Source organism: Chiloscyllium plagiosum, unplaced genomic scaffold (genome assembly GCF_037043375.1).
Source record: "Chiloscyllium plagiosum isolate Xiang-an unplaced genomic scaffold, Cpla_swu_hap1 HiC_scaffold_2, whole genome shotgun sequence".
Lineage (NCBI taxonomy): Eukaryota > Metazoa > Chordata > Chondrichthyes > Orectolobiformes > Hemiscylliidae > Chiloscyllium > Chiloscyllium plagiosum.
In genome coordinates, this window is record NW_028270140.1 from 163,380,973 (window position 1) to 163,407,320 (window position 26,348).

The 26,348-nt window shown below is 49.1% G+C and overlaps 1 protein-coding gene across 7 annotated transcripts in view; it reads left to right on the forward strand.

The window, feature by feature from the left end:
* The first annotated feature begins 3,854 nt into the window (after positions 1–3,854).
* The window catches only part of nadk2 (NAD kinase 2, mitochondrial), a 65,521-nt gene continuing 43,027 nt past the window's right edge, over positions 3,855–26,348 (forward strand). For 3 of the 7 annotated variants that reach the window (XM_043702982.2, XM_043702941.2, XM_043702946.2), the window contains exons 1-7: positions 3,855–4,120; positions 5,217–5,305; positions 13,271–13,359; positions 14,680–14,761; positions 19,081–19,164; positions 21,407–21,537; positions 25,806–25,893. In XM_043702982.2, the coding sequence (XP_043558917.2) occupies positions 3,929–4,120; positions 5,217–5,305; positions 13,271–13,359; positions 14,680–14,761; positions 19,081–19,164; positions 21,407–21,537; positions 25,806–25,893 (755 nt within the window). In that variant the 5' untranslated portion in view covers positions 3,855–3,928. The remainder of the gene's footprint in view (positions 4,121–5,216; positions 5,306–13,270; positions 13,360–14,679; positions 14,762–19,080; positions 19,165–21,406; positions 21,538–25,805; positions 25,894–26,348) is intronic. The other 4 variants (XM_043702968.2, XM_043702975.2, XM_043702954.2 and 1 more) reach the window with 3 other exon arrangements.

Below are 26,348 nucleotides of genomic sequence, written 5' to 3' on the forward strand. Positions count from 1 at the left end.
CAACATTTACAATCCTCCAGTCCTCAGGTACTAAACCTGCAGACAATGACGACTCAAATATTAAAGCCAAAGGCCCAATTATCTCCTCCCTAGCTTCCCAGAGAATCCTCAGATAAATCCCATCCAGCCCAGGGGACTTGTCTACTTTCACTCCTTCTAGAAGTGATAACACGTCTTTGTAACTAAACTCGATCCTTCCTAATGTAATATCTCTTACCTCATTCTTCTCCTCTACAATATGCCCTGAAGCTCTTCAACCATGTACTGAACATTCTCACCTATCCGCTCCACCCTCCTCTCTGACCTATCACCTTTATCCCCACCTCCATCCACCCATTGTATTCTTTGCTACCTTCTCCCCAGCCCCACCCCCCTCCCATTTATCTCTCCACCCTGGAGGGTCCCTGCCTTCAGTCCTGATGAAGGGCTCACGCCTGAAACGTCGATTTTCCTGCTCCTCTGATGCTGCCTGACCTGCTGTGCTTTTCCAGCACCATTTTAATTTAGACCCCAATATTATCCTTTCCCGGAGTGAAAACTGATGAGAAATGTTTGTTTAGCACCTCTCCGATCTCCACAGGGTCCACACTCAACTTCCCGCTTCAGTCTTTGATTGGCCCTATTCCTACCCTAATCATCCTTTTATTCCTTACATACCTATAGAAAGCTTTAGGGTTCTCCTTTATTCTATTTGCTAAAGACTGCTCGTGTCCTCTCCTTGCTCTTCTTAACTCTCTCTTTAAATTCTTCCGAGCTGATCTGTAACTCTCCATCGCCTCATCTGAACCATCTTGCCTCATCATCACGTAAGCCTCCTTCTTCTGCTTAACAAGAGATGCAATTTCTGTAGTACATAGAACATAGAAGAATACAGCGCAGTACAGGCCCTTTGGCCCTCGATGTTGCGCCGATCCAAGCCCACCTAACCTACACTAGCCCACTATCCTCCATATGCCTATCCAATGCCCGCTTAAATGCCCATAATGAGGGAGAGTCCACCACTGCTACTGGCAGGGCATTCCATGAACTCACGACTCGCTGAGTAAAGAACCTACCCCTAACATCTGTCCTATACCTAGCCCCCCTTAATTTAAAGCTATGCCCCCTTGTAATAGCTGACTCCATACGTGGAAAAAGATTCTCACTGTCGACCATATCTAAACCCCTAATCATCGTGTACACCTCTATCAAGTCACCCCTAAACCTTATTTTCTCCAATGAAAACAACCCCAAGTGCCTCAGCCTTTCCTCATACAATCTTTCTACCATACCAGGCAACATCCTGGTAAACCTCCTCTGCACCCGTTCCAGTGTCTCCACATCCTTCCTACAGTATGGCGACCAAAACTACACACAATACTCCAGATGCGGCCGCACCAGAGTCTTATACAACTGCATCATGACCTCAGTACTCCGGAACTCAATTCCTCTACCAATAAAAGCCAGTACGCCATATGCCTTCTTCACCGCACTATTTACCTGGGTGGCAACTTTCAAAGATCTGTGTACATGGACACCAAGATCCCTCTGCTCATCCACACTACCAAGTATCCGACCATTAGCCCAGTACCCCATCTTTTTATTACTCTTACCAAAGTGAATCACCTCACACTTAGTAAACCATGGTTCCCTTATCTTATCACTTTCTCCCTGCCTGACAGGGACACACCTATCAAGGACACACAATATCTGTTCTTTAAACCAGCTCCACATTTCCATGGTCTGCATCCCCTGCATTTTGCTACCCCATTCTATGCATCCTAATTCTTGCTTAATCACATTATAATTGCCCTTGCCCCATCAATAACTCTTGACCTATGGCATGTATCTATCCCTTTCCATCACTAAACTAAACGTAACTGAATTATGGTCACTCTCTCCAAAGTGCTCACCTACAACTAAATCAAACATCTGGCCTAGTTCATTACCAAGCACCAGATCCAGTGTGGTCTCCCCTCTTGTCGGCCCTTCGACATACTGCATCAGGAAACCCTCCTGTACACATTGGACAAAAACTGATCCATCTGACGTACTAGAGTTATAGCATTTCCAGTCAATGTTGAGGAAGTTAAAGTCCCCCTAATGACCATTCTGTTCCTTTCACTTCTACCCAGAATCATTTTGCCAATCCTCTCCTCCACCTCCCTGGAACTCTGTAGAGGCATCAAAAGTTCTTTCAGCCACCATTAAACTATCCTTGACTAACAAGGCCACACCTCCCCCTCTTTTACTGCCTTGCCTGTTCTTAATGAAAGATCTAAACTCTGGAACCTACAACATCCATTCCTCACCCTGCTGTATCCATGTCTCCGAAATGGCCACAACATCGAAGTCCAAGTATAAATGGAACACATGCTTACAGGTTGAAGTTGAAGGGCAGAAAAGAGAGAGTGTTCCCACACAGCTCCCCGTTGAACTTCTCAGTTCAGCTCAGCTAGAGAGCTGACCACGCCACTTTCATTATACAGGTCACTTCTAAAACATGACCACTTTAACCTGAAGTCTCATCTGTTTACATATAAACAAAAGGCCTCTCAAAATCCTTTTCATCTCTGTACCAAACTAGACTGATCGGAATCCGGCAGGGTTTATTGCCCCTCCCATAAATATCAAGGTCAGAGTCTCCTTGAGCCAAGGAACAGGTTTTAGTAAAAAAGGGATTAGCTTTGTGACACCTGGTGTTGTGTGACCTTTGACAGCTGGACTATAACCAGGTGTTGTGTGACTGTTAACTGTTGGACTATAACCTGGTGTTGTGTGACCTTTGACAGTTGGACTATAACCTGGTGTTGTGTGACCTTTGACAGTTGGACTATAACCTGGTGTTGTGTGACCTTTGACAGTTGGACTATAACCTGGTGTTGTGTGACCTTTGACAGTTGGACTATAACCTGGTATTGTGTGACCTTTGACAGTTGGACTATAACCTGGTATTGTGTGACTGTTAACTGTTGGACTATAACCTGGTATTGTGTGACCTTTGACAGTTGGACTATAACCTGGTGTTGTGTGACCTTTGACAGTTGGACTATAACCTGGTGTTGTGTGACCTTTGACAGTTGGACTATAACCTGGTGTTGTGTGACCTTTGACAGTTGGACTATAACCTGGTATTGTGTGACCTTTGACAGTTGGACTATAACCTGGTATTGTGTGACCTTTGACAGTTGGACTATAACCTGGTATTGTGTGACCTTTGACAGTTGGACTATAACCTGGTATTGTGTGACCTTTGACAGTTGGACTATAACCTGGTATTGTGTGACCTTTGACAGTTGGACTATAACCTGGTATTGTGTGACCTTTGACAGTTGGACTATAACCTGGTATTGTGTGACTGTTAACTGTTGGACTATAATCTGATAATTCTGTTAATTCAATTTTTAGATTAGATTCAGTCTAAACATTATGGCACAGTCAGCAGCACATGTGGGGCTAACACCTTCAATACATCATCTGGACTGACACCAATTGTTAAAGTTCACTTGACAATGTAACTTTTAAAAAAGGTTTTGTGATTTACACATGAAAGAAGAGAAACTATCATGGTCATTCTAACAGATGACACTCAACAAACAATCAAGGTATTTTTCAATGTATACCTCCTGTTATATCACACTGTAAACATTTGCTCTAAATTCTCTGTCTTATAATTGTGTCCTCCACAACTACCTGATGAAGGGGCAGTGCTCAGAGGGCCAGTGCTTCCAATTAAACCTGGTGTTGTGTGATGTTAGTCCAACAGCAGCCCCTCCACATCCAGACTACACCCTGGTGTCATGTGACCTTTAACCGCGGGAAGACTACATTTCCCGGCGTGCTCTGGGCGGGGCAGTTCTGGCGCATGCGCGATGAGATCTGCGGCCTAGCGCAAGGGGCGACCGCGGTCTCGAGTCCGGGGCTGAGGCGGCGGCTGTCGGCCTGGCTCATGGCACTGAGTGTAGTCCGCTGGGGCGGGCCGGCTGCGCTGTCCCTGCGGGGAAAGGGCCGGGCCCTGTCCCGGGCGACCGCACCGTTCCGGCCGGGCCGAGTGGCGGTTCTCAGCAAAACCACCCGCTTCGAGTTCGAGCAGGAGCGGGGCCGCGCGGAGGGAGAGAGGCGGAGGGAGCTCCGGGAGAGGGTGAGGCCCCGGCCCCGGGGGGGCTCCGGGAGAGGGTGAGGCCCCGGCCCCGGGGGGGGAGGGCTCCGGGAGAGGGTGAGGCCCCGGCCCCGGGGGGGCTCCGGGAGAGGGTGAGGCCCCGGCCCCGGGGGGGGAGGGCTCCGGGAGAGGGTGAGGCCCGGGGGTCCGGGGGGGGGGGTGAGTCTTGTGGGGGTGTGGGGGTCCCGGGGGGGTGTGGGGGTCCCTGGGGGGGTGTGGGGGTCCCGGAGGGGGGTGGGGGGGTGAGGGAGGGGGTCCTGGGGGGGTGGGTCTCGTGGGGGTGTGGGGGGTCCGGGAGGGGGGTGGGGGGGTCCTGGGGGGGGGGGTTGATGGGGAGAGGGTGGGGGGGTGGGTTGAGGGGTGTGTGTGAATATCTTTCACGAGAAGTGGATCGATTTTCGGCAGGGTATTGTGGAGGACCGGGGTTAGATGTGAATGTGGAACTTGAAACACAAACAGATGGACCATGTTTTACTGAATGGAGGAGCATACTTGGGGATGGAGTGGGGTGTCATGATTTACTTGTGCTCCTATTTCATATGTTCATAACCAGGAGCTTTCAGTATGTTTTGAGGATATTGTCAGGATGCAGTGTGTTCAGTTGAATCTAGGCTGTCTGATTACTTTATCTAATAATCTGTCCCTGCAGCAGGATGTGTGCATGAACAATTGTAATTGTGGCTAATACCTCAGTATTTTCATTAGCCTCACATTCTCGCACAGCCTATCTGTTCTGTTCCATGTACATGGGGAGAAAGTGAGGTCTGCAGATGCTGGAGATCAGAGCTGAAAATGTGTTGCTGGAAAAGCGCAGCAGGTCAGGCAGCATCCAAGGAGCAGGAGAATCAACGTTTCGGGCATAAGCCCTTCTTCAGCCCTAATTCCTGAAGAAGGGCTTATGCCCGAAACGTCGATTCTCCTGTTCCCTTGATGCTGCCTGACCTGCTGCGCTTTTCCAGCAACACATTTTCAGCTCTGTTCCATGTACATGCTTGTTTTGGGGTATATCTCCTTTTGTTGCTGTATTTCATGCCTCTCGCTGCCCAGTCTAATGCAGCTCCATTGTGTTTGTTTGCAGCTTGCTACAAAAGGATCCAGTTACAATGGGTTACTGGAGCGACACACTGTTCACAGTGCCAACGTCCAGCATGTGGTGGACACTCTACAGTAAGGAGCAATTTCTTCCCATGTGGAGATTGTGTAGATTCTGGATTAGAGTGATGCTGGAAAAGCACAGGAGTTCAGGCAGCATCCGAGGAGCAGGAAAATTGATGTTTCAGCAGAAATCTTCCAAACCTCATGTGATATTGTAAAGTGTTAATTGTTGGAAACTTTAAATAGGATAAAACGTCAGCATAACATCAAGGGCCGAAGGGCCTGTGTTCTATAACATCGGATTGTTCAAAAATGGGGAGAGTCATAGAGATGTGCAGCATGGAAAGGGGGATAAGCCTGACATCTAAAGACAATCAGCCTAATTTCGGTGCTCAGGAAACCTATTGAAAGATTATCAAAATTAGTCATAATTTGAAAAATCACAGTTTAATAAGTGAAAGTCAGCAAATCAAAAACTATTTAGCAAATCCCTGGATGAGCTGAGACCTTTGTGAAAACCCTCACCTTCTCAGTCTGCCCTCTGCTGATGATCCTCATGTTAAACTCACCATCAGCCTAATGAGAAAGTAGTAGTGATCCTATTACTGAGCCAGGGGTCTGGGTTCAAGTCCCATCTGCTCTGGGAAGTGTGTAATAACATCTCTGAACAGATTGATTAGAAAAGAAATAAATAAAGCAGACCCCAACTCCATTTTGATTTAGTCCCTAGCCTCTCTCCCTACACCCCTCACTTTTGAAGGTTTGCATTGAGTCCGTGGTTAGGAAAGCAAATGTAATGTCATTTATCTCAAGAGAGTTGGCATGTAAAAGCAGCAATGTGCTATAGAAACTTTATAAAGCTCTGGTTAGGCCCCATTTAGAATACTGTGTCCAGTTTTGGTCCCACACCTCAGGAAGGACATACTGGCACTGGAGCGTGTCCAGTGGAGATTCACACAGATGATCCCTGGAATGGTAGGCCTAACTGCTGAGGATCATGGGATTGTATTCATTAGAGTTTAGAAGGTTGAGGGGAGATCTAATAGAAACTTACAAGATTATGCATGGCTTAGAAAGGATGGACACTGGGAAATTGTTTCCTTCAGGCAGGGAGACGAGGACCCATGGGCACAGCCTTGAAATTAGTGGGGGTCAATTCACACAGAAATGAGACACTTCTTCAGACAGAGAGTGATGGGCCTGTGGAATTCATTGCCACGGAACGCAGTGGAGGCTGGGACATTAAATTGTTAAAAGGCAGAGATTGATAAATTCTTAATCTCGCAAGGAATTATGGGGAGTGTGCAGGTAAGTGTAGTTGAAATGCCCATCAGCCATGATTGAATGGCAGAGTGGACTCGATGGGCCGAATGGCCTTATTTCCACTCCTATGTCTTATGGTCTTAATGGGCTTTCTTAATGATTACTTTCATATTTTCGTAGTAAACTACGAAAGCAACCACCCCAACACACACAAAAGAAGTTGCATCAAGACACTATTCAAAAGAGCCACAACACACTGCAGCACACCAGAACTGCAAAAAGAGGAAGAGGAACACCTATACAATGTATTCGCCAAAAGCGGATACCCGCGCAATTTCATCAACAGATGCCTAAGGGAAAGACAACGGAACGAGGACATGCCACAACCCAAAGGACTAGCCACACTAACATACATCAGGAGCATTTCCGAACTGACAGCCAGACTACTGCGACCACTAGGACTCATAACAGCACACAAACCAACAGCCACTCTCAGACAACAACTCACCAGAACGAAGGACCCGATACCCAGCATGAGCAAAGCTAATGTAGTGTATAAACTCCCATGCAAGGACTGCACAAAACACTATAATAGGACAAACAGGAAGACAGCTAACGATCCGCATCCATAAACACCAACTAGCCACGAAACGACACGACCAGCTATCCCTAGTAGCCACACACGCAGATGACAAGCAACATGAATTCGACTGGGACAACTCTACCATTATAGGACAAGCCAAACAGAGAACAGCCAGGGAATTCCTAGAGGCATGGCACTCATCCACAGATTCAATCAATAAGCACATCGATCTGGACCCAATATACCGGCCACTGCAGCGGACAGCTGGAACTGACAACCGTAAGCGGCAGATACAAATCACTATAAATGCCGGAGGAAAGATCACAGAAGCGCTTCACAGGAGGCTCCCAAGCACTGAGGATGTCACCTAGACAGGGGACGAAACGTCTGCAACACAAATTCTCAGCTCGGCGAACAGAACCACAACAACTTAATGGGCTTTGCTGTAAATATTGAATTGGCTAAACAAGTGTTTTTATTGGTGGTGGTTAGTGTTTATAAAGGAAAAACAGTTACTGTGATTTTGCTGGTGGAAAGGTTGCTCAGTTGTGTGTGATAACAGTCAAGATTAAAGTGATGCTGGAAAAGCACAGCATGTCATGCAGCATCCGAGGAGCAGGAAAATCGATGTTTAGTGCAAAAGCCCTTCAGCAGGATGCTGCCTGACTTGCTGTGCTTTTCCAGCACCACTCTAATCTTGACTCAGATCTGCAGTACCTACTTCTGCCCTGTGTGTTATAACACTTGAATTGAATTAGTTTTATTGTCAAAATGTACTCAAATGAGTCCAGTGAAAAGTTCATAAGTTGCCACTTGCAGCACCATCTTAGGTACAAAGGTATCTAGGTACAATCCTTAGTTACAGAATAGAGAAATGAAGAAAAAATGTGACATTACAGCTATACACAGAATGACCATAGGTCAGAAAAAGAAGCAGCAAAGTTATAAAGACAAACCTCGCAGTCTCTTTCCCAGGGCTCAGTGCAACAGACCAGTGCATGGGGCCTTCACAGAGTCTGACCACTGGCTGCTGCCACCCTCCACACCGGGATGCTGATTGTTGGTGTCCCTACTTCAGAGGCTGGGAATCGGAGACCGGAGCTAGGTGTCCAAGATCGAGAATCCGAGAAAACTACAGAAGGGAGAAAGCAAAAAAGACAAATAATGCGCAGAACAGTTGAGCTGCCATCCTAGTGGCTTTAAAAAGGGAATAAAACCAGACCCAGTCAACCTTCAATTCTATTTTGATTTAGTGCCTTCCTGTTCTCCCTCCACCTCCCTTTTTGATGGTTTGCATTGCCCATAATGGGCTTCGGTTGTAAATAATTAATTGGTTACGCAAGTGATTACTGGTAGTGGTTAGTGTTTAGAAAAACCTAACAAAAGAATCAAGGTGATTTTGGTGGTGGGAAGGTCACTCAGTCGTGTGTGATAGCAAATCTGAGTATACTTTTCCAAAGAAAAATCCAGAAAGGCTGTTGTGGCACAGTGGTAGTGTCTCTATCGCTGAGCTAGGAGGTTTGAGTTTCAAGTGCCACCTGCCCCAGAGGTGGACTGAAAAATAATGCAGACCCTGGGATATATCTATAGAACTGTCTGTCCCGCGCTGGGACTTTGTCTATTGTTGAAGTGGAGTACCATATTCCTTTCCTTTCAGGCTTCCTGAGTTACCATAAAAGGGAAGTGAAAGATGGGTGTAGGCAGGCTAGCTGCTAAGAGAAAGATAAAAACTAAGGGGCATAGTTTGAAAAAGTGATCTGTCGTTTAATACAAAGATGAGGAGACTTTTTTTTTCACTGTCAGGTATTCATTGAAATCTCTTCCCCAGAGTTTTGAGGAAGTGGGTCATTGATTATGGGGCAGTTAAGAGTCAGCTACATCGCTGTGGGTCTGGAGCCCAATTTCAGCCAGACCAGATAAAGATGGCTGTTTTCACTCCCTTGAGGACATCAGTGAACCAGCTGGGTTTTTCCTGACAATTGGAAATGGTTTCACGGTCATCATTAAACTTATTTCCCGATTATTATTGAATTTAAATTCCACCATCTGCCATGAAGGCATTTGAACTGGGGTCTCTGGGTTAATAGTCTAGCAATAATACTACAATGCCACCACCACTATCACCGTGCCTCACCCCAAAAAACATCTGCTGCTGCTTCTATCCTCTGGGCTGTATATATCCTTGATTCACCGTGTGTCCTAGAGAGGTCACTTACATCTTACTGGGTTTGCTGTCCGAGATAGAGCGCAGGTCAGCTGAATGTCCTTTCAGAATAGAATCGCAGTTTATTGTCATGTTTATTTTTACAATACAAAGCAAAAGGTTATATAGGAGGCCATACCACGGCACTGAGATTAATGACAGAAGTCATAACTAAGAAGAAAATGTAAACATTCATCAGAGTTTAATTAATAACTCCTGTGTTTGGGGTATCTGGAGCTACCAGTTCCCTCAAGTGACTTCTCACTTCCCACCAGGTGGAATACTATACAATGGGAGAATCCTGCCAAGACTTTCTTGGAACGATGGCCAGGCACTCAATGCCAGTCCGTATGATTTGACACTGGTATAATCTGTCTGGAGTTGTGAAGGTTGGAAAGGGACAAAGGGAATAGGAACATGCCAGGATCCTTTGAATAAATCTATCTCGGTAATATAGGGCGTTTATGGAGTCTTATCAATGCAATCTTCCAGCCAAGATATGAGGAAGGAGACAGTGGTCTGGTTAGTGCATTAACTTGTCAGGAATCAGTGCAAAGCTTTGAGGAGCTGTTGGATGTGGCCCTCTGTCAGTCTGGCGGAGGACTTCACTTGGGTCACATTCAGGTGGACCTGAGATGTTCTGGAATATTCCAGAAATGAAATGACTGCAGGCCTGAGTGAGAAGAGCAAATGGGGGAGAATTGGACAAAGTTCCTCACTGCTGTTTTGTTGGATAGGAATCTTAGGAACAGCCTCTGGGAAATGGGTAAACATTACAGATTGGAAAGGATTTACTAATAACTGTGTTGTGTTGGATGGTCATCCTACACAATCCATTAACACCATGTTGAATGGTTCCTCAAAAAACATTGCAGGTAGGGGTTTTGCACAGCTTGGAAGGTGTGACAGAGTCTTTGAAAGTCCAGTGGAGAGTGCAGGAGGATATGCAATGAGCAGCACCAGGCATACCTAACAATAAAGTGTCAACTGAGTGAAGCACCAAACAGGGCGATTTGTAAGCCAAATAGCGTACGACCATGAGCATAAGCAGCAACTGATTCAACACCAGCAGATCAGATCTGAGCTCTGCCTCCTTGGCCTTCTCCAGTGGTCCCCAGCATCACTGATACCAGTCTTCAGTCAATTCAATTCACTCCACATGAGATCAAGAAACAGTTGGAGGCACAGAATACTGCAAAGGCGATGGACCCTGACAACATTCCGGTAGCAACAGACATACCGCACAATGAGATGTCAGCCTGGTCAAGCTATCAAACAGGACAACTTGCATAGATGAAAGTGAAAACTGCAGATGCTGGAGATCAGAGTCGAGAGTGTGCAGCTGGAAAAGCACAGCAGGTCAGGCAGCATCCGAGGAGCAGGAGAGTCAACATTTTGGGCAAGAGCCCTTCAGGAGTGAGGCTAAGAGCCGAGGCGGTGGTGAGATATAAATGGGAGGGGGCTGGGTCTGAGGGAAAGGTAGCTGAGAGTAATGAGTCTATTTCAGGATGTGGCTGAAGAGCTTCAGAGCAGAGGAGATGATCTCCTGGGGGGTGCAGTGACAGAGAAACTCACTGAGATCCTTGTAGAAAGAGGAGGAAAACGTCTTCAGGGTAGGCATCCTTGGAAGAGGCTTCGCAGTGAGGTTAAAATAAACTAGGACAAGGTGAGGACTGCAGATGCTGGAGACTAGTGTTGAGAGTGTGGTGCTGGAAAAGCACAGCAGGTCGAGCAGGAAAACCGACCTTTCAGGCAAAAGCCCTTTATCAGGAATGAGGACTACTTGAATGCCAAACAGCATAAGCAGCAAGTGATAGATGGAGCTAAACAATTGCACAACCAATGAATCAGATCTACACTCTGCAGTCTTGCCACATACAGTTATGAATGATGGTGGACAATTAAACAGCTCATTGCAGGCAGAGGTGGAAACTTCACAAAAATGATAGAAGAGCCCAGCACATCAGGGCAAAAGATAAGGCTGGAGCTTTTGCTGCAATCTTCAGCCAGAAGTATCGAGTGGATGATCCATCTCGGGCTCCTCCAGTGGTCCCCAGCATCACCAAAACCAGTCTTCAGCCAATTTGATTCACTCCATGTGATAGGAAGAAACAATTGAAGACACTACAACCTTTGACAGTAGTACTTAAAACTTGTGCTTCAGAACTTGCTGCTCCCTTAGCCAAGCTGTTCCGTTACAGTTACAGCATTGGCGTCTACCTGACAATGTAGAAAACTTGCCAGGTATGTCCTGTACATAAAAAGCAAATCCAACTTGGCTAATTACCGCCCCATCAGTCTACTTTCGATCATCAGTAAAGTGATGAAAAGTGTCATCAGCAGTGCTTGAATCATGGGTATCGGGGCCAAACTGTCCATTGGTTCGAGTCATACCTGACACATAGGGAGATGGTCATGGTTGATGGATGTCAGTCAGCTCAGCTCCAGGATAACTCTGCAGGAGTTCCTCAGGGTAGTGTCCTCGGCCCAACCATCTTCAGCTGCTTCATCAATGACCTTTGCTCCATCATAAAGTCAGAAATGGGGATGTTCCCTGATGGATTGTGCAATGTTCAGTACCGTTTGTAACTCCTCAGATACTGAAGCAATCCATGTTAAATGAAACAAGACCTAGACAATATCCAGGCTTGCGCTAACAAGTGACAAGTAACATTTGTGCCACACCAATGTGAGGCTCAATCCATTTCCATTAAGGGACAATCTAATCACCACCCCTTGACATTCAATGGTGTTACCATCACTGAATCCCCCATTATGAAGATCCTGGGGATTATCATTAACCAGACACTCCCCTCCTGACTCCTCAAATTCTATCCACTATCTGCAAGGCATAAGCCAGGAGTGTGATGGAATACTCCCCACTTGCCTGGATGAGTGCAGCCTCATTAACACTCAAGAAGCTTGATACCATCCAGGTACCGTTTGATTGGTACCACATCCACAAACATCCACTCCCTCCACCTCGAACGCTCAGTAGCAGCAGTGTTTACTATCTACAAGATGCGATGCAGTCATTAACCCAAGATCCTCAGGCAGCACCTTCCAAATCCACAACCACTTCCATCTAGAAGGACAAGGACATCAGATACATGGAAACACTACCCCTGACTTGGAAATATATTGCCATTCCTTCAGTGTCGCTGGGTCAAAATCCTAGAATTTCCTCCCTAAGGGACATTGTGGGTCTACCTACAGCACATGGACTCCAGCAGTTCAAGTGGGCAGCTCACCCCCACCCTCTTAAGGGGCAACTAGGAATGGGTAATATATGACACCCATATCTCACAAATGAATATCGAGTGGGCAGGTAACGTTCTGACCATACAAAGACAATGATTGTCATCAACAAGAGAAAGCCAGGGCTCCTTGATGCCACACTGAGTCAAAATGCAGCCTTGATGTCAAAGGCTGTCCCTATCCCCTCCCCTCTGGAATTCAGCTCTTCTGTCCATGTTTGACCCAAGGCTGGAATGAGGTCAGGAGCTGAGTGACCCGGGGGGAACCCAAACTGGGTGTCCATCATGTTACTGAGGATCGAGAGTAGACTGATGGTGCAGTGATTGGCTGAGTTGGACTTCTAAGCTTAAAAATGTGTTGCTGGAAAAGCGCAGCAGGTCAGGTAGCATCAAAGGAACAGGAGAATCGATGTTTCGGGCATAAGCTCTTCTTCAGGATTTCTCCTTTTTCTATAGAGGAACAGCAGTAGGCCATTGAGCCCCTCAGGCATTCACTGACATCGTGGCTTCACAAAAATTTAAACAAAACTTCACAGAAATTTGCAGAGACAAACTGGGTCAGTGCGACTGACAGCATTGCTGTGTAATAAGCCAGTGTGGACTGAGTGCCTTCTATCATCATGGGTTCTTACTGTCTAACAGCATTGTTGACGAAAGTTGGCGTGAGTTCAGTATGGCTACAGGAAATGATGTGGGGCTAACCCTCTGTTGTGTTGCTCTCCTTTTTTCAGTAAGGAAGGAATCGAGGTTCGTCTGGTGAAGCGCAGAGATTACACTGAGGAAATCGTGCAATGGGCTGATGCCATCGTATCTGCTGGAGGTAATAGCAGCGACATTCCAGTTTGCAGTGTGTGATTGGGGCTGGCTCCTCAGGAGATGTGTTATGGAGAGCTTTGTCACTGCTGCTTTGCAAACTCTCTTCTTTCCCTACCCTCCTTTGCTGGGAGCTATTTGAGGAACTTCTTAAGAAGACATGAGAAAGTTGACTGGACTGTACCTGGAATGGGCAAGTTTGGGGAAATATCAGATGGGCTAGGCTTGTATCTGCTGGAGTTCAGAACAGTAAGAAAAAAGAAGTAGGAGCAGGTAGGCCATTGCTTGCCGTGCCATTCTGTAAGATCATAGCTGATCTATCCCAGGCCTCAACTCTTTTGTACCAGATCCCTATTGCCCTCAACTCCTCCTAAGAGGCGATGGAGGTAGAACGATGGAAATGCATGAGAACCTGGGGGGGTGGTGACCAGGTGGATGAGGTGAGGATGTTTTGTCTTGGGAGTCATGATTTGGAGATGCCGGTGTTGGACTGGGGTGTACAAAGTTAAAAGTCACACCACACCAGGTTATAGTCCAACAGGTTTAATTGGAAGCACTAGCTTTTGGAGCACTGCTCCTTCAAGTGGTTCCTCTCGGGAGGAAATCGACAACAAGGGGGGCACTGATTTTTTTTAAAAATCAGAGGTTACCCATTTCATACACAAATGAGGCGAAACCTTTTTTTACAGAAATTGTTTTCCTGGAAAGATGATGGATGGTATGTTATTGAATATTTTTAAGGCAGTCGTGAATAGCTTCGTGCTCCACAAGTGGGTGACGGTTATCAGGTATAAGTGGGACTGTGCATTGAGGTTACAATCAGACCAGCAATGATCTTATAAAGAGCAGAGCAGACTCAAGGGGCAGAGTGGCCTTGTCTTTATTTATATATTTACATTAAAGCTCTCTGTACTCTTAAACTGAATGCAAAGTTCTCTGTACACTGTACCCATTAAACACTCCCAGGACAGGACCAGCATGGGGTTAGGTACTGAGTAAACTGCCTGCACTTTTAAACTGAAAGGAAAATTCTTACCCACTGTCTGTATCAGATACTCCTAGGGCAGGGACAGCATGGGATTAGGAACAAAGTGCTGTTGCAGTGGAGTTGTTAAGGTCATGAAGCAGTGACAGTTATTAACTCAAGGAAGCTTAGGACTGAGGGAGATGGGTGGTCTGCCCAAAGGAGGGACATGTGAACCAGCCCCACGTGAGAGAGGGAGGAGAGGGAGTGAGGGGAGAAGTTAGAGTAGGAGAAGCTCCCCCCATGAAGGCTAAAGGGCCTGTGTGTGATTGAGCTGACTGTGATCTGTCTGATTCTGTGCAGGGGATGGCACCATGCTGCTGTCAGCCAGCAAAGTGTTTGGGCAGATCAAACCTGTCATTGGAGTCAACACGGATCCAGAAAGGTAAAGGGCTGTCACTGATGGAGTGCAGGCTGAAACGCTGTGCTGCAGGGGGGAGAGGTGAAGACCCAGTGTTTGGGGTGGGGGCGGCAGGGAGTTCACTGAGATGGGGACTGAGAGGTTTGGCGGGGACTGAGAGGTTTGGCAGGGAATGGGGGATCTGCAGGGCATGATGGGAAGGGGTGGTCTGCTGTGGTGGGGGGAAAGGAATGTTGTGATTGGGTGGGCGGGTGGGGGCAGGTATCAATCAGGTCTGCACCTTGTTGGAGCATAGGAATTAGGAGAAAGAGTAGACAATTTAGCCCTTTGAGTCCGCTCGGCCCTTTAACATGATCATGGTTGATCTTACTTTGGTCTCCACCCTACGTTCTTGCCTGCTCCCCATAACCTTTATCCCACTTTTCATCAGAAACATGTCCATTTCTTTGTTGAGTCTGTTGATTTGATTCTGCCTCCACTGTACTCTGGGGCAGTGAGTTCCACAGATTCACAACCCTTTGAGCAAAGTAGTTTCTTCTCATCCCAGTTTTGGACCTACCTCCTCTCACTCCATATCTATGAGCTCTTGTTTAAGATTGTCCCACAAGGGGGAACATCTGTTGAATGTCCACCTTATCAATCCCCTTCAGCATTTTAAATCCCTCAATCAGATCCATCCCCTCATTCTTCTGAACTCCGGTGAGTACAAGCCCAAGCCATTGAACTGCTCCTCATACATTAAAAGGAGCCACAGTTGTGGAGTTGTCTAATCTTGAGCATCAGGCATCCAGAGGGACTCTAAAGCCTTAGACAAAATACTAAGTAGGCATACTAAAGTACCTGATACCAAACTGGGTGGGGAAGCAGGCTGTGATGAGGAGATAAAGAGTTTAAAGATGGATATTGACAGGCTGGGAAAATGGACCAGAATCTGGCAGGTGGAGTTTAATCTCGGTAAATGTGAGGTTGTCCATTTTGGCTGGAAAAATAAAGAGCAAATTATTATTTAAATGGGAAGCAGTTTCAAAATGCGTCAGTGTAGAGGGAGCTGGATGTCTTTGAGCATGAATCGCAGAAAGTGAATATGCAGGTGTGGTATAGAATAAGAAAGGCAAATGGAATCCTGGCATTTATTGCAAAAAGACTGGATTATAAAAGTAGTGTTGTTACAGTAATATGAGATGTTGGTGAGCACACACCTGGAATAGTGCCCAGTTACTTGAGGAACAATGTGATGGCACTGGAGTTGGTTCAGACGATATTGAAGCTTTGGTATGGGTGTAAAAGAGAATGAAATGGTGCAAGGGAGGAGGGGCTTTGGTTAGAGGGTGAGATTGGGAAAGCTGGGTTTGTTTTCCTTTGCTTGAGAAGGTCAAAAGGATATTTCTGTATAATTTTAGCACAGTAAATAGGGATACATTTTTACAGCGGGAGCCAAATTAATAACCAGAGGACAATGCTGGCAGCCAGTGACACCCACAAATAAACTTTTTTAAAAATGAAGGTACAGCAATTGACAAAAGAATCTGATCACATTGAGGCAATGCCAGGCAGGAGGAGGCCATCTGGCTCATTGAATCAATAGCTGGTTTCTGAAGCAATCCAGTCAGCCTCGTCCCCTCACTCTGTCCTCAGAAAATGGAGCAGAATTGGGTCATTTAGTCCTTCTAGCCTGCTCCACCATTCAGTATAATTGTAGCTGATCATCCAAGTCACTGCCCTGTTCCCATTTTCTCTCCAAATCATTTCAACATAGACTCCTACCGTCGGGAAACAGACCCTACAATCCAACTAGTCCGTGCAGTCTATAATCCCATACTAAATTAGTCCCACCTGCCTGCACATGGCACATATCCCTCCAGACATTTCTTCTTCATGTAGTTATTCAAGTTTTTTTAAATATTGTAACTGTACTCTCATCCACCACTTGTTCTAGAAGTTCATTCTACATACGAGCCAGTGTGCTTCAAGAATAAAATTGCCCCTCATGTCCATTTTAAGTCTTTCTCCTCTCACCTTAAAAATATACCCTTCAGTCTTGAAATCCCGCACCCAGGGAAAAGACACCTACCATTCACCTTACCTATACCCCTTGTGAATTTATAAATCTTTATAAGGTTATCCCTTAATTTCCTACACTCCAGTGAAAAATGTCCCGGCCTCCGCTTATAACTCAAACCCTCCATTCCTGGTGAGATCCTGGTACATCTCTTCTGAGCCCTCTCTAGTTTAGAAATATCTTTCCTATAACAGGATGACCAGAATTGAGTACAGTACTCCAGAAGAGGCCTCACCAACATCCTGGTAACCTCGACATGACATCCCAACTCCATATACTCAAAACTCGCTCAGGGGTTAGCACTACCACCTCTCAGTGCCAGGAACCAGGGTTCCATTCCACCCTTGGGCAACTGTCTGGAGTTGTACATTCTCGCGTGTCTGTGTGGGTTTCATCTGGGTGCTCCGATTTCCTGCCGAAGTCCATAGATGTGCAGGTTAGGTGGATTGGCTCTGGTAAATTACCCACCATGTTCAGGGATGTGTATGTTAGGTGCACTAGCCATGGGAAATGCAGGGAGAGGCAAGGTAGATGGGTGGGATGCTGTTTGGAGGATCAGTATGGACTCTTTGGGCCGAATAACCTGTTTTCACACTGTAGGAATTCTATAATTCAGGTATGAGCAATGAAAGCAAATGTGCTAACCGCCTTCTTAAGCACCCCGTCTACGTGTGACACAAACGTCAAAGAGCTATGCACCTGAACCCCTAGATCTCTCTGTTCAGCAACACTACCCAGGGCCCTACTGTTAATTGTATGAGTGCTGTCCTTGTTTGTTTTACTAAAATGAAAGACCTCACATTTTAAAAAAAATATCAAATTCCATCTGCCTCTCCTCAGCCCATTGACCAAATTGTTCAAGATCCCAGTGTACTCTTAGATAACCTTCCTCACTGTCCACGATATCACCAATTTTGTTGTTATCCACAAACTTATTAACCATGCCTTCCATATTCTCATCTAAGTCATTTCTATAAATGACAGACAGAAGTAGCCCCAGCACCAATCCCTGTGGAACATCGCTGATAACAGACCTTGAGTCTGTAAAGCATTGTCTTTAACCCTCACCACTATATCTAACTCCTTGAAGCTAATCAGTGTTAGAGAATCCCTTCTAGGATTCTGTAAAATGGTCTTAGCAACAAGTGCATTTGCTCATAAGAAAGTGAAGCAGTGAGTTAGTATCATGGACTCTTGCTGATCTGTCACTGCTAGGGATTGCACTGAACATGAGCAGTGTTAGACCTTTGAAGGACTGTGTAGCTCGTGGGACGCATATAGAATGTATTCAGAAGATATTGAGTGTAAACTAAGGTGATTAAGTTTTGTAGAGATTTTCATTGGGGATTGTGAACAGTGTGCAGGGGCACTCTCAGTTTGGTGAAAAGGTGAAATTGTGCCACTGAGTAAATGCCAGAGTTCTGTTTCCTAAATCCAGGAGAACACAGTCCAAACTGGGAGAGTGAGCTACCAGAATGTACGCAGCCATTGAGGCAGTTATAATGGAGAGGTTTGTTAGGGAATTCTGACGCAACGCTTTCAATGTTGTAAAATGATAAAGTGGCCTATAGTCACTAATTGATGGGGAATTGCTGAAAAATCTGGGATTTGACTTTCCTGCATTTCGGATTCAATGTGTTATGCAGGGAGCTTGACAGCAGTATGCCTGTGACCTATATTTGCATGTGCTTAATTCTAAGGTGGTAGAATATAGAGTGTGTGTCTGTGCTAAATTTGTTAGTAAAATGTAGCTGTTTATTGATACACATGAAATCTTGTGGCTTTATTGTTTGAGGAAGTACCAGGAGTGTCTCACTGTCTAATTTATAAAAATGTTTCTATTCCCTTGTCAAATCGTCATTACCTAATATTGGTATCCTGGTCTGAAAACATAATATTTAACTTGATTGGACAGGATGCCAAGAAGTAGATTGTTTCAGTGGTTGAGGAACGAGAGCCCGCAGGTAACAATAGATTAACTTGAAGAGATATTGGACAGAACAGGGGGAACCTTTGCAGTGAGGTGTGATGCGGTGGAATTCACTCCCCATCCTCACGATTTAAACCGAAACTATCAAGACTCAGTGGGAGAGGGGACTGGAGGGATTTGGGAAGAGAGTGGATGAATTGGAGCAGTTTGCTGATGTGAAGGGTAAACAGCAACATCGACTGGAGAGGTAGAATGGCTGGGTGTGGTAATGCAGTGCTGAGGGTCTAACTGTTTCCACTCCTCAATGCTGTTGTCAGGGTGCTCTGTGCTCAGCTGTTTTTAATCTGTTTGTAGGTCTCAGGGGCACTTGTGCCTCCCAGTCAGGTACACGCACTGTTTTTCAGAGGCTCTGCAGAAGCTCCGCCAGGGAGAGTTCAGGTGAGTGTGCCTATATTTTTCCACCTCCATTTCCTCTTGGTTTTTGTGTGTATTTGTTGGTTTCTTCAGGATGGGTTTATGTGCACAGCCCATTGCCCACAATCTCCATTGGTTCTGAAAACAACAAATGGTGGAGGTCACAGTGGGTCAGGCAGCATCCATGGAAAGACAGCACGCTAATAAATCTAGATGACTCTTCATCAGCAGTGAGGTGAAGTGTGATGGGGGGGGGGCGGGGGCAGCATTTATGCTATAGTTGGGGGAGGGGTGGAGTATGGAGTACTGGGGCAGAGAGGGCATGGATAGTGCAGATTAACTGATCGGAATGACAGAACAACGGTCTATCAAACTGCCAGACTTGAAAGAACAGACAGTCCCACAGCGAAGGGGGAGGGGAGAGAGGACGTGATGACAGAGAATGTAACAAGTAAAACTAAAAGAAAGGGAAGGAGTGGGTGTTAGTTCGCAATTTGAAGGTGTTGAACTCTAATACTAAAATCCAAAAGGTTGTAAAGTACCTAGTTTGAAGAGGAGATGTTGTTCCTCTAACTTGTGTTGTGATTCACTGAGACACTATAGCATGGCAAGGACAGATGTGGGCATGCGAACAGGACGCTGTGTTAAAATGACTGGTTATGGGAAGCTCTGCGTCCTGTTTGTGCACAGACTGGAGGCGTTCCGTAAAGCAGTCACCCAGTCTGCATTTGGTTTCTCCAATGTAGACTAGGCTGCATTGGGTGCAGCGAATACATTACACAAGATTGGAGGAGGTACAGGTGAAATGCTGCTTCATCAGGAAAGGCCTGTTTCGGCCCTTGGATAGTTTACAGGCAGGAGGGGAAGGGGCAGCTGTTGCACCTTCTGCAGTTACATGGGAAGATGCCGTGAGAAGGGAATATGGTGTTCCTAGTCAATAAATGGAATAGGGTGTCCCGGAGAGAACGATTCCGGTGAAATGCAGATTGGGGGGGAGGGTGGGGTGGGGGGAAGGTGTATCTGTTGGTGGCATTCTGCTGGAGTTGTGTGAAATAATGTAGAATGATCCTATGAATGTGGAGGCTGGTGGGATGAAAATGGCGGGGGGGTGTGGGGGTGGGTTGTGGAATCGGGGGAAGGGGGGGTGTGGGGGTGGGTTGTGGAATCGGGGGACGAGTGGTGTGTGGGGAGTTTGTGGGGGTGGGTTGTGAGATCGGGGGACGAGTGGTGTGTGGGGAGTTTGTGGGGGTGGGTTGTGAGATCGGGGGGGGGTTGTGGGGAGTGTGTGGGAGGGGGTTGTGGGATCGGGGGGGACGGGGTGGGTCAGGGGGAGGTAGGGGTGGGTTGGGAGGATTCCTGCCCTAAATAAGTGAGAGTGGAGGCATTGGAAAACAGTTGAATATCATGGTGAGCCCAAAAGGTGGACGTGTGGTTATGAAGCTGAGTCCTTTGCTGAGGACACTGCAAAGAACAATCCAGTACAGGAGCAGGCCCTTCAGCCCTCCAAGCCTGTGCTGACACCTCTTGCCCTTCCATACTAAAACTGTCTTCCCTTACAAGATCCGTATCCCTGTATTCCCTTCCTATTCACATATTTTTCCAGGTGTTTCTTGAATGCTGCTATTGTGTCTGCTTCCTCCACTACCTCAGGCAGCGTGTTCCAGGCACTCCCCACCCTTTGTGTAAAATACATGCCTCGCACATCTCTTGTAAACTACCCCCACCCCCTACACCACTCTGTACCTTGAACCTGTGTCCTCCAGTAAGTGACCCCTCCATCCTGGGTAAAAGCCTCGTACTTCCCACTTTACCCATGCCATTCACAATCTTATAAACTTCTGTCAGGTCGCCCCTCTGTAATGAAGGGCATGGATTTAATGTGAGAGGCAGAAGGCTTCAAAGGGGTTTGAGGAAGAATTTGGAATCTGGAAGTCACTACCTGAAAGTGTATCAGAAATGGAAGTCCTCAACATATTAAGAAGTATGTAGGTGAGCTTTGAAATGCTATAGCATAAAAAGTGCTGGGAAATAAGATTAGAATGGATAATGTTTGGCAAACTGCCTGGATGGACTGAATGGCCTCTTACCATGCTGTAAAACACTGACTGTAACAGTCTTCTTCAAATCTTCCCCTGCCACGGATTTCAGCAGCAGCAGCCCTAATCTCTTTATTGCCTTAGTGTCAGATGTTACCCTTGTGCTCCTGGAAAGCACGTTAGGTTCTTCAATTCCATAAAGATTACATAGTTCTCCATCTTGCTCATAGCTGGCAGTGGAGACAGCGGATCAGGATCTGCCTGGAAGGAGCAGGAATAAACCCAACGCCTGTGGATCTCCATGAGCAGCAGCTGAGCCTGGAGCAGCACCTGACCGCACACCGTGATGTGGCACAGCCTGGTTAGAATGGGCACAGTGTGGTGGCATACACTGGGGGGGGGGGGTGACACAGTGTGGTCAATGGTTGGAGGGGATGGGGGATGGGGTGCGGAGGGGGTGAAGGGGAAATGGGGCATGTGGGGGGGAAAGGGGAAATGGGGCATGTGGGGGGGAAAGGGGAAATGGGGCATGTGGGGGGGAAAGGGAAATGGGGCATGTGGGGGGGAAAGGGGAATGGGGCGTGTGAGGGGGAGGGGAATGGGGCGTGTGAGGGGGAGGGGAATGGGGCGTGTGAGGGGGAGGGGAATGGGGCGTGTGAGGGGGAGGGGAATGGGGCGTGTGGGGGGAAGGGGTTGGGGCGTGTGGGGGGAAGGGGTTGGGGCGTGTGGGGGAGGAGGGGGTTGGGGCGTGTGGGGGAGGAGGGGGATGGGGCGTGTGGGGGGGAAAGGGGATGGGGCGTGTGGGGGGGTAGGGGGGATGGGGCGTGGAGGGGATGGGGCGTGGAGGAGATGGGGCTTGTGGGGGGGAAGGGGGATGGGGCTTGTGGGGGGGAAGGGGGATGGGGCGTGTGGGGGGGAAGGGGGATGGGGCGTGTGGGGGGGAAGGGGGATGGGGCGTGTGGGGGGGGAAGGGGGATGGGGCGTGTGGGGGGTAGGGGGGATGGGGCGTGTGGGGGGGAAAGGGGATGGGGCGTGTGGGGGGGTAGGGGGGATGGGGCGTGGAGGGGATGGGGCTTTTGGGGGGGAAGGGGGATGGGGCGTGTGGGGGGAAGGGGGATGGGGCGTGTGGGGGGGAAGGGGAAGGGGGATGTGGCGTGTGGGGGGGAAGGGGATGGGGAATGGGGTGTGTGGGGGTGAAGGGGGATGGAGAATGGGGGGGTGAAGGGGGATGGAGAATGGGAGGTGAAGGGGGATGGAGAATGGGGGGTGAAGGGGGATGGAGAATGGGGGGTGAAGGGGGATGGAGAATGGGGGGTGAAGGGGGATGGGGAATGGGGGGTGAAGGGGGATGGGGAATGGGGGGTGAAGGGGGATGGGGAATGGGGGGTGAAGGGGGATGGGGAATGGGGGGTGAAGGGGGATGGGGAATGGGGGGTGAAGGGGGATGGGGAATGGGGGGTGAAGGGGGATGGGGAATGGGGGGTGAAGGGGGATGGGGAATGGGGGGTGAAGGGGGATGGGGAATGGGGGGTGAAGGGGGATGGGGAATGGGGGGTGAAGGGGGATGGGGAATGGGGGGTGAAGGGGGATGGGGAATGGGGGGTGAAGGGGGATGGGGGGTGAAGGGGGATGGGGGGTGAAGGGGGATGGGGAATGGGGGGTGAAGGGGGATGGGGAATGGGGGGTGAAGGGGGATGGGGAATGGGGGGTGAAGGGGGATGGGGAATGGGGGGTGAAGGGGGATGGGGGGTGAGGGGGGATGGGGAATGGGGGGTGAGGGGGGATGGGGAATGGGGGGTGAGGGGGGATGGGGAATGGGGGGTGAGGGGGGATGGGGAATGGGGGGTGAGGGGGGATGGGGAATGGGGGGTGAGGGGGGATGGGGGGTGAGGGGGGATGGGGAATGGGGGGTGAGGGGGGATGGGGAATGGGGGGTGAGGGGGGATGGGGGGTGAAGGGGGATGGGGAATGGGGGGTGTCTGGGGGATGGGGAATGGTGGGTGAAGGGGGATGGGGAATGGGGGTGAAGGGGGATGGTGAATGGGGAGTGAAGGGGGATGGGGAATGGGGTGTGTGGGGGTGAAGGGGGATGGGGAATGGGGGGTGAAGGGGGATGGGGAATGGGGGGTGAAGGGGGATGGGGAATGGGGGGTGAAGGGGGATGGGGAATGGGGGGTGAAGGGGGATGGGGAATGGGGGGTGAAGGGGGATGGGGAATGGGGGGTGAAGGGGGATGGGGAATGGGGGGTGAAGGGGGATGGGGAATGGGGGGTGATGGGGAATGGGGGGTGAAGGGGGATGGGGAATGGGGGGTGAAGGGGGATGGGGGGTGAGGGGGGATGGGGAATGGGGGGTGAGGGGGGATGGGGAATGGGGGGTGAGGGGGGATGGGGAATGGGGGGTGAGGGGGGATGGGGGGTGAGGGGGGATGGGGAATGGGGGGTGAAGGGGGATGGGGAATGGGGGGTGTCTGGGGGATGGGGAATGGTGGGTGTCTGGGGGATGGGGAATGGTGGGTGAAGGGGGATGGGGAATGGGGGTGAAGGGGGATGGTGAATGGGGAGTGAAGGGGGATGGGGAATGGGGTGTGTGGGGGTGAAGGGGGATGGGGAATGGGGTGTGTGGGGGTGAAGGGGGATGGGGAATGGGGTGTCTGGGGGTGAAGGGTGATGGGGAATGGGGTGTGTGGGGGGGAGGGGAAGAGGGATGGGGTGTGTGGGGGGGGCAAAGGGGATGGGGGGTGTGGGGGGGCAAGGGGGATGGGGCGTGGGGGGTGAAGGGGCTCAGGGGGGTAGGGGGATGATGGGGCATGTGGGGGGGGTGATGGGGCGTGGGGGGGGGAGGGTGGTGGGGGGGGGGGGGAGGGTGATGGGGCGCGGCGGGGGAAGCGGGATGGGGCCCGAAGGGGGATGGGGTGTATGCAGGGGGATGGGGTGTGGGGGGGGGGGGGGGTGGGGATGGGGTGTGGGGGGGGGGGGGGGTGGGAATGGGGTGTGGGGGGTAGGGGATATAGGGGATAGGGTGCATAGGGGGATGGGGCGCGGAGGGGGATGGGGTGTGTAGGGGGGAAGGGGGATGGGGCGTGGGGGCGGAAGGGGGTTGGGGCATGGGGTGGAGGGGGACGGGATGCGGGGAGGGGAGGGGGCGGGGGGCGGTAGGTGTGGGTGGGGGGTGGGGCGTAGTGCAGTCGGTGTAGGTGGAGGAGGGGCATGGCGCGGTCGGTGTGGGTGGGAGAGGGGGCGTGGCGCGGTCGGTGTGGGTGGGGGAGGGGGCGTGGCGCGGTCGGTGTGGGTGGGGGAGGTGGCTGGTGCTGTTGGTGTGAGGGGGAGGGGCGTGATGTGGTGGAGTGCTGTTTTAGAAAGCCTTTATGGGATGTGGGTGCAATTTGTAATGGGTGGTGGATGATGAATTGGAGCGGGGACCTGTAGAAACCAGGACAATAATTGTTTATTTAAATCATATGTCCCTTAAAGAGGACGCCTGACACCATGGAGTTTGCAGCTCACTCTGGTGACTTACAGGCACCTCTGAACATCACACACATTTTAATTCCCTCACTTGAAGCTTGGTTTCCCACAGTCTTCCATATGCACTGCCTGTTCTTTAACCCAAGGCCTCTGGTGTCTGTGGAAAGTGTGGAAACCATACTTAGTCTTAACTGTCTGAATGTCTCACTTTTTAATCTGTTCCCTGTATATCTAGAGTTCCAGTCCAGATCCTGCCCCTTAATCCATCACTTTGCTCTTTACTAATGACTAAAGCTTTATTCCTTAATAACTGTAAGCCAGCTAGTTATGCTTTCTCAGGCTGACAGGCTGCGGGAAACGTTGGTAACACTGCCATATTGAGAATCATGATATGTATTCCTGAACCACGCAGCAGTTGGCTACAGACATCAATATTAACCAGGCCAGGGCAGCAAGGGTGTTAGTATTAACAGGGCAGGGTGTTAGGGGGTCGTTGGGGATGGGTGGTGTTAGTATTGATCAAGCTGTTTTTACCTTAGTATTGATCAAGCTGGTCAATATTGACCCAGTTTAGATTAGATAAGATTAGATTCCCAATAGTGTGGAAGCTATTTAGCCCACCAAGTTCACACTGAAGAGTAACCCACCCAGATCCATTTCCTTACGTTTACCCCTGACTAATGCACCTAACACTACAGGCAATTTAGCATGGCCAATTCACCTGATCTGCATATCTTTGGATTGTGGGAGGAAACCCACGCAGACACGGGGAGAATGTGCAAACTCCACACAGACAGTCACCCAAGGCAGGAATCGAACCTGGCACTCTGCGGCAGCAATGCTAACCACTGAGCCCCCTTGCCACCCAATTGACACGCTACCCATGTGTCCAGCTGCTCTGATGTTCCATGCACACACAGTGTTGTTGCGTACCGAATGTAGCATTGACCTTCAGATCTGCAAGTCACTGACGTGCACAGCCCTTGCAGGCTCTCACAGCTGCACAGAAACTGAGAGAGGATGCTGTGAGTCTGTACCTATGGAGGAGTTAGTGTGGTGTGTGTGTGTGGCGGGGGAGTGGATTGTGTTGGCGTTGCTGTTGACCAGGCTGTCTCTAACACCAACCCCTTCCTAGTCTGAGTGCCTGTATCTCTCCTTCCAGCCTCGTGTGATGTAGTGAACTCTGATCCTCAGCTGCTGTCTGTCCGAGCGTTGAACGAGGTATTTGTGGGGGAGTCGCTGTCCTCACGGTAAGTACTGTGGTAAAAATTTCTGCATAAGAACCATTTCGAGCCTATACCCCTCCCCCCAGCTCAGGTTCAATGCTGAATTAAACACCTCCATCCCATCCCAGGGAGTTGAGTCACTAGTTGGGTCAGCATTTATTGTTCATCTCTAGTTGCCCTTGAGAAGTGAGGGTGAGCTACCTTCTTGAACAGTCCATGCGCTGTAAGTGGACCCGCAATGCCCTTCGGGGATGGGGTGGGAATGCCAGGATTTTGATCCAATGACGACGAAGGAACAATGATATATTTCCAGGTCAGGATGGTGAGTGACTTGGAGGGGAACTTGAAGTTGGTGGTATTCCCATTTATTTGCTGCCCTTGGCCTTTGAGGTGGAAGTGGTCATGGGTTTGGGAGGTGCTTCTGAGTACAGCATTCTGACCAGGCTGCCCCCTAAGTCTGCCTGATAACCACCCTCCCC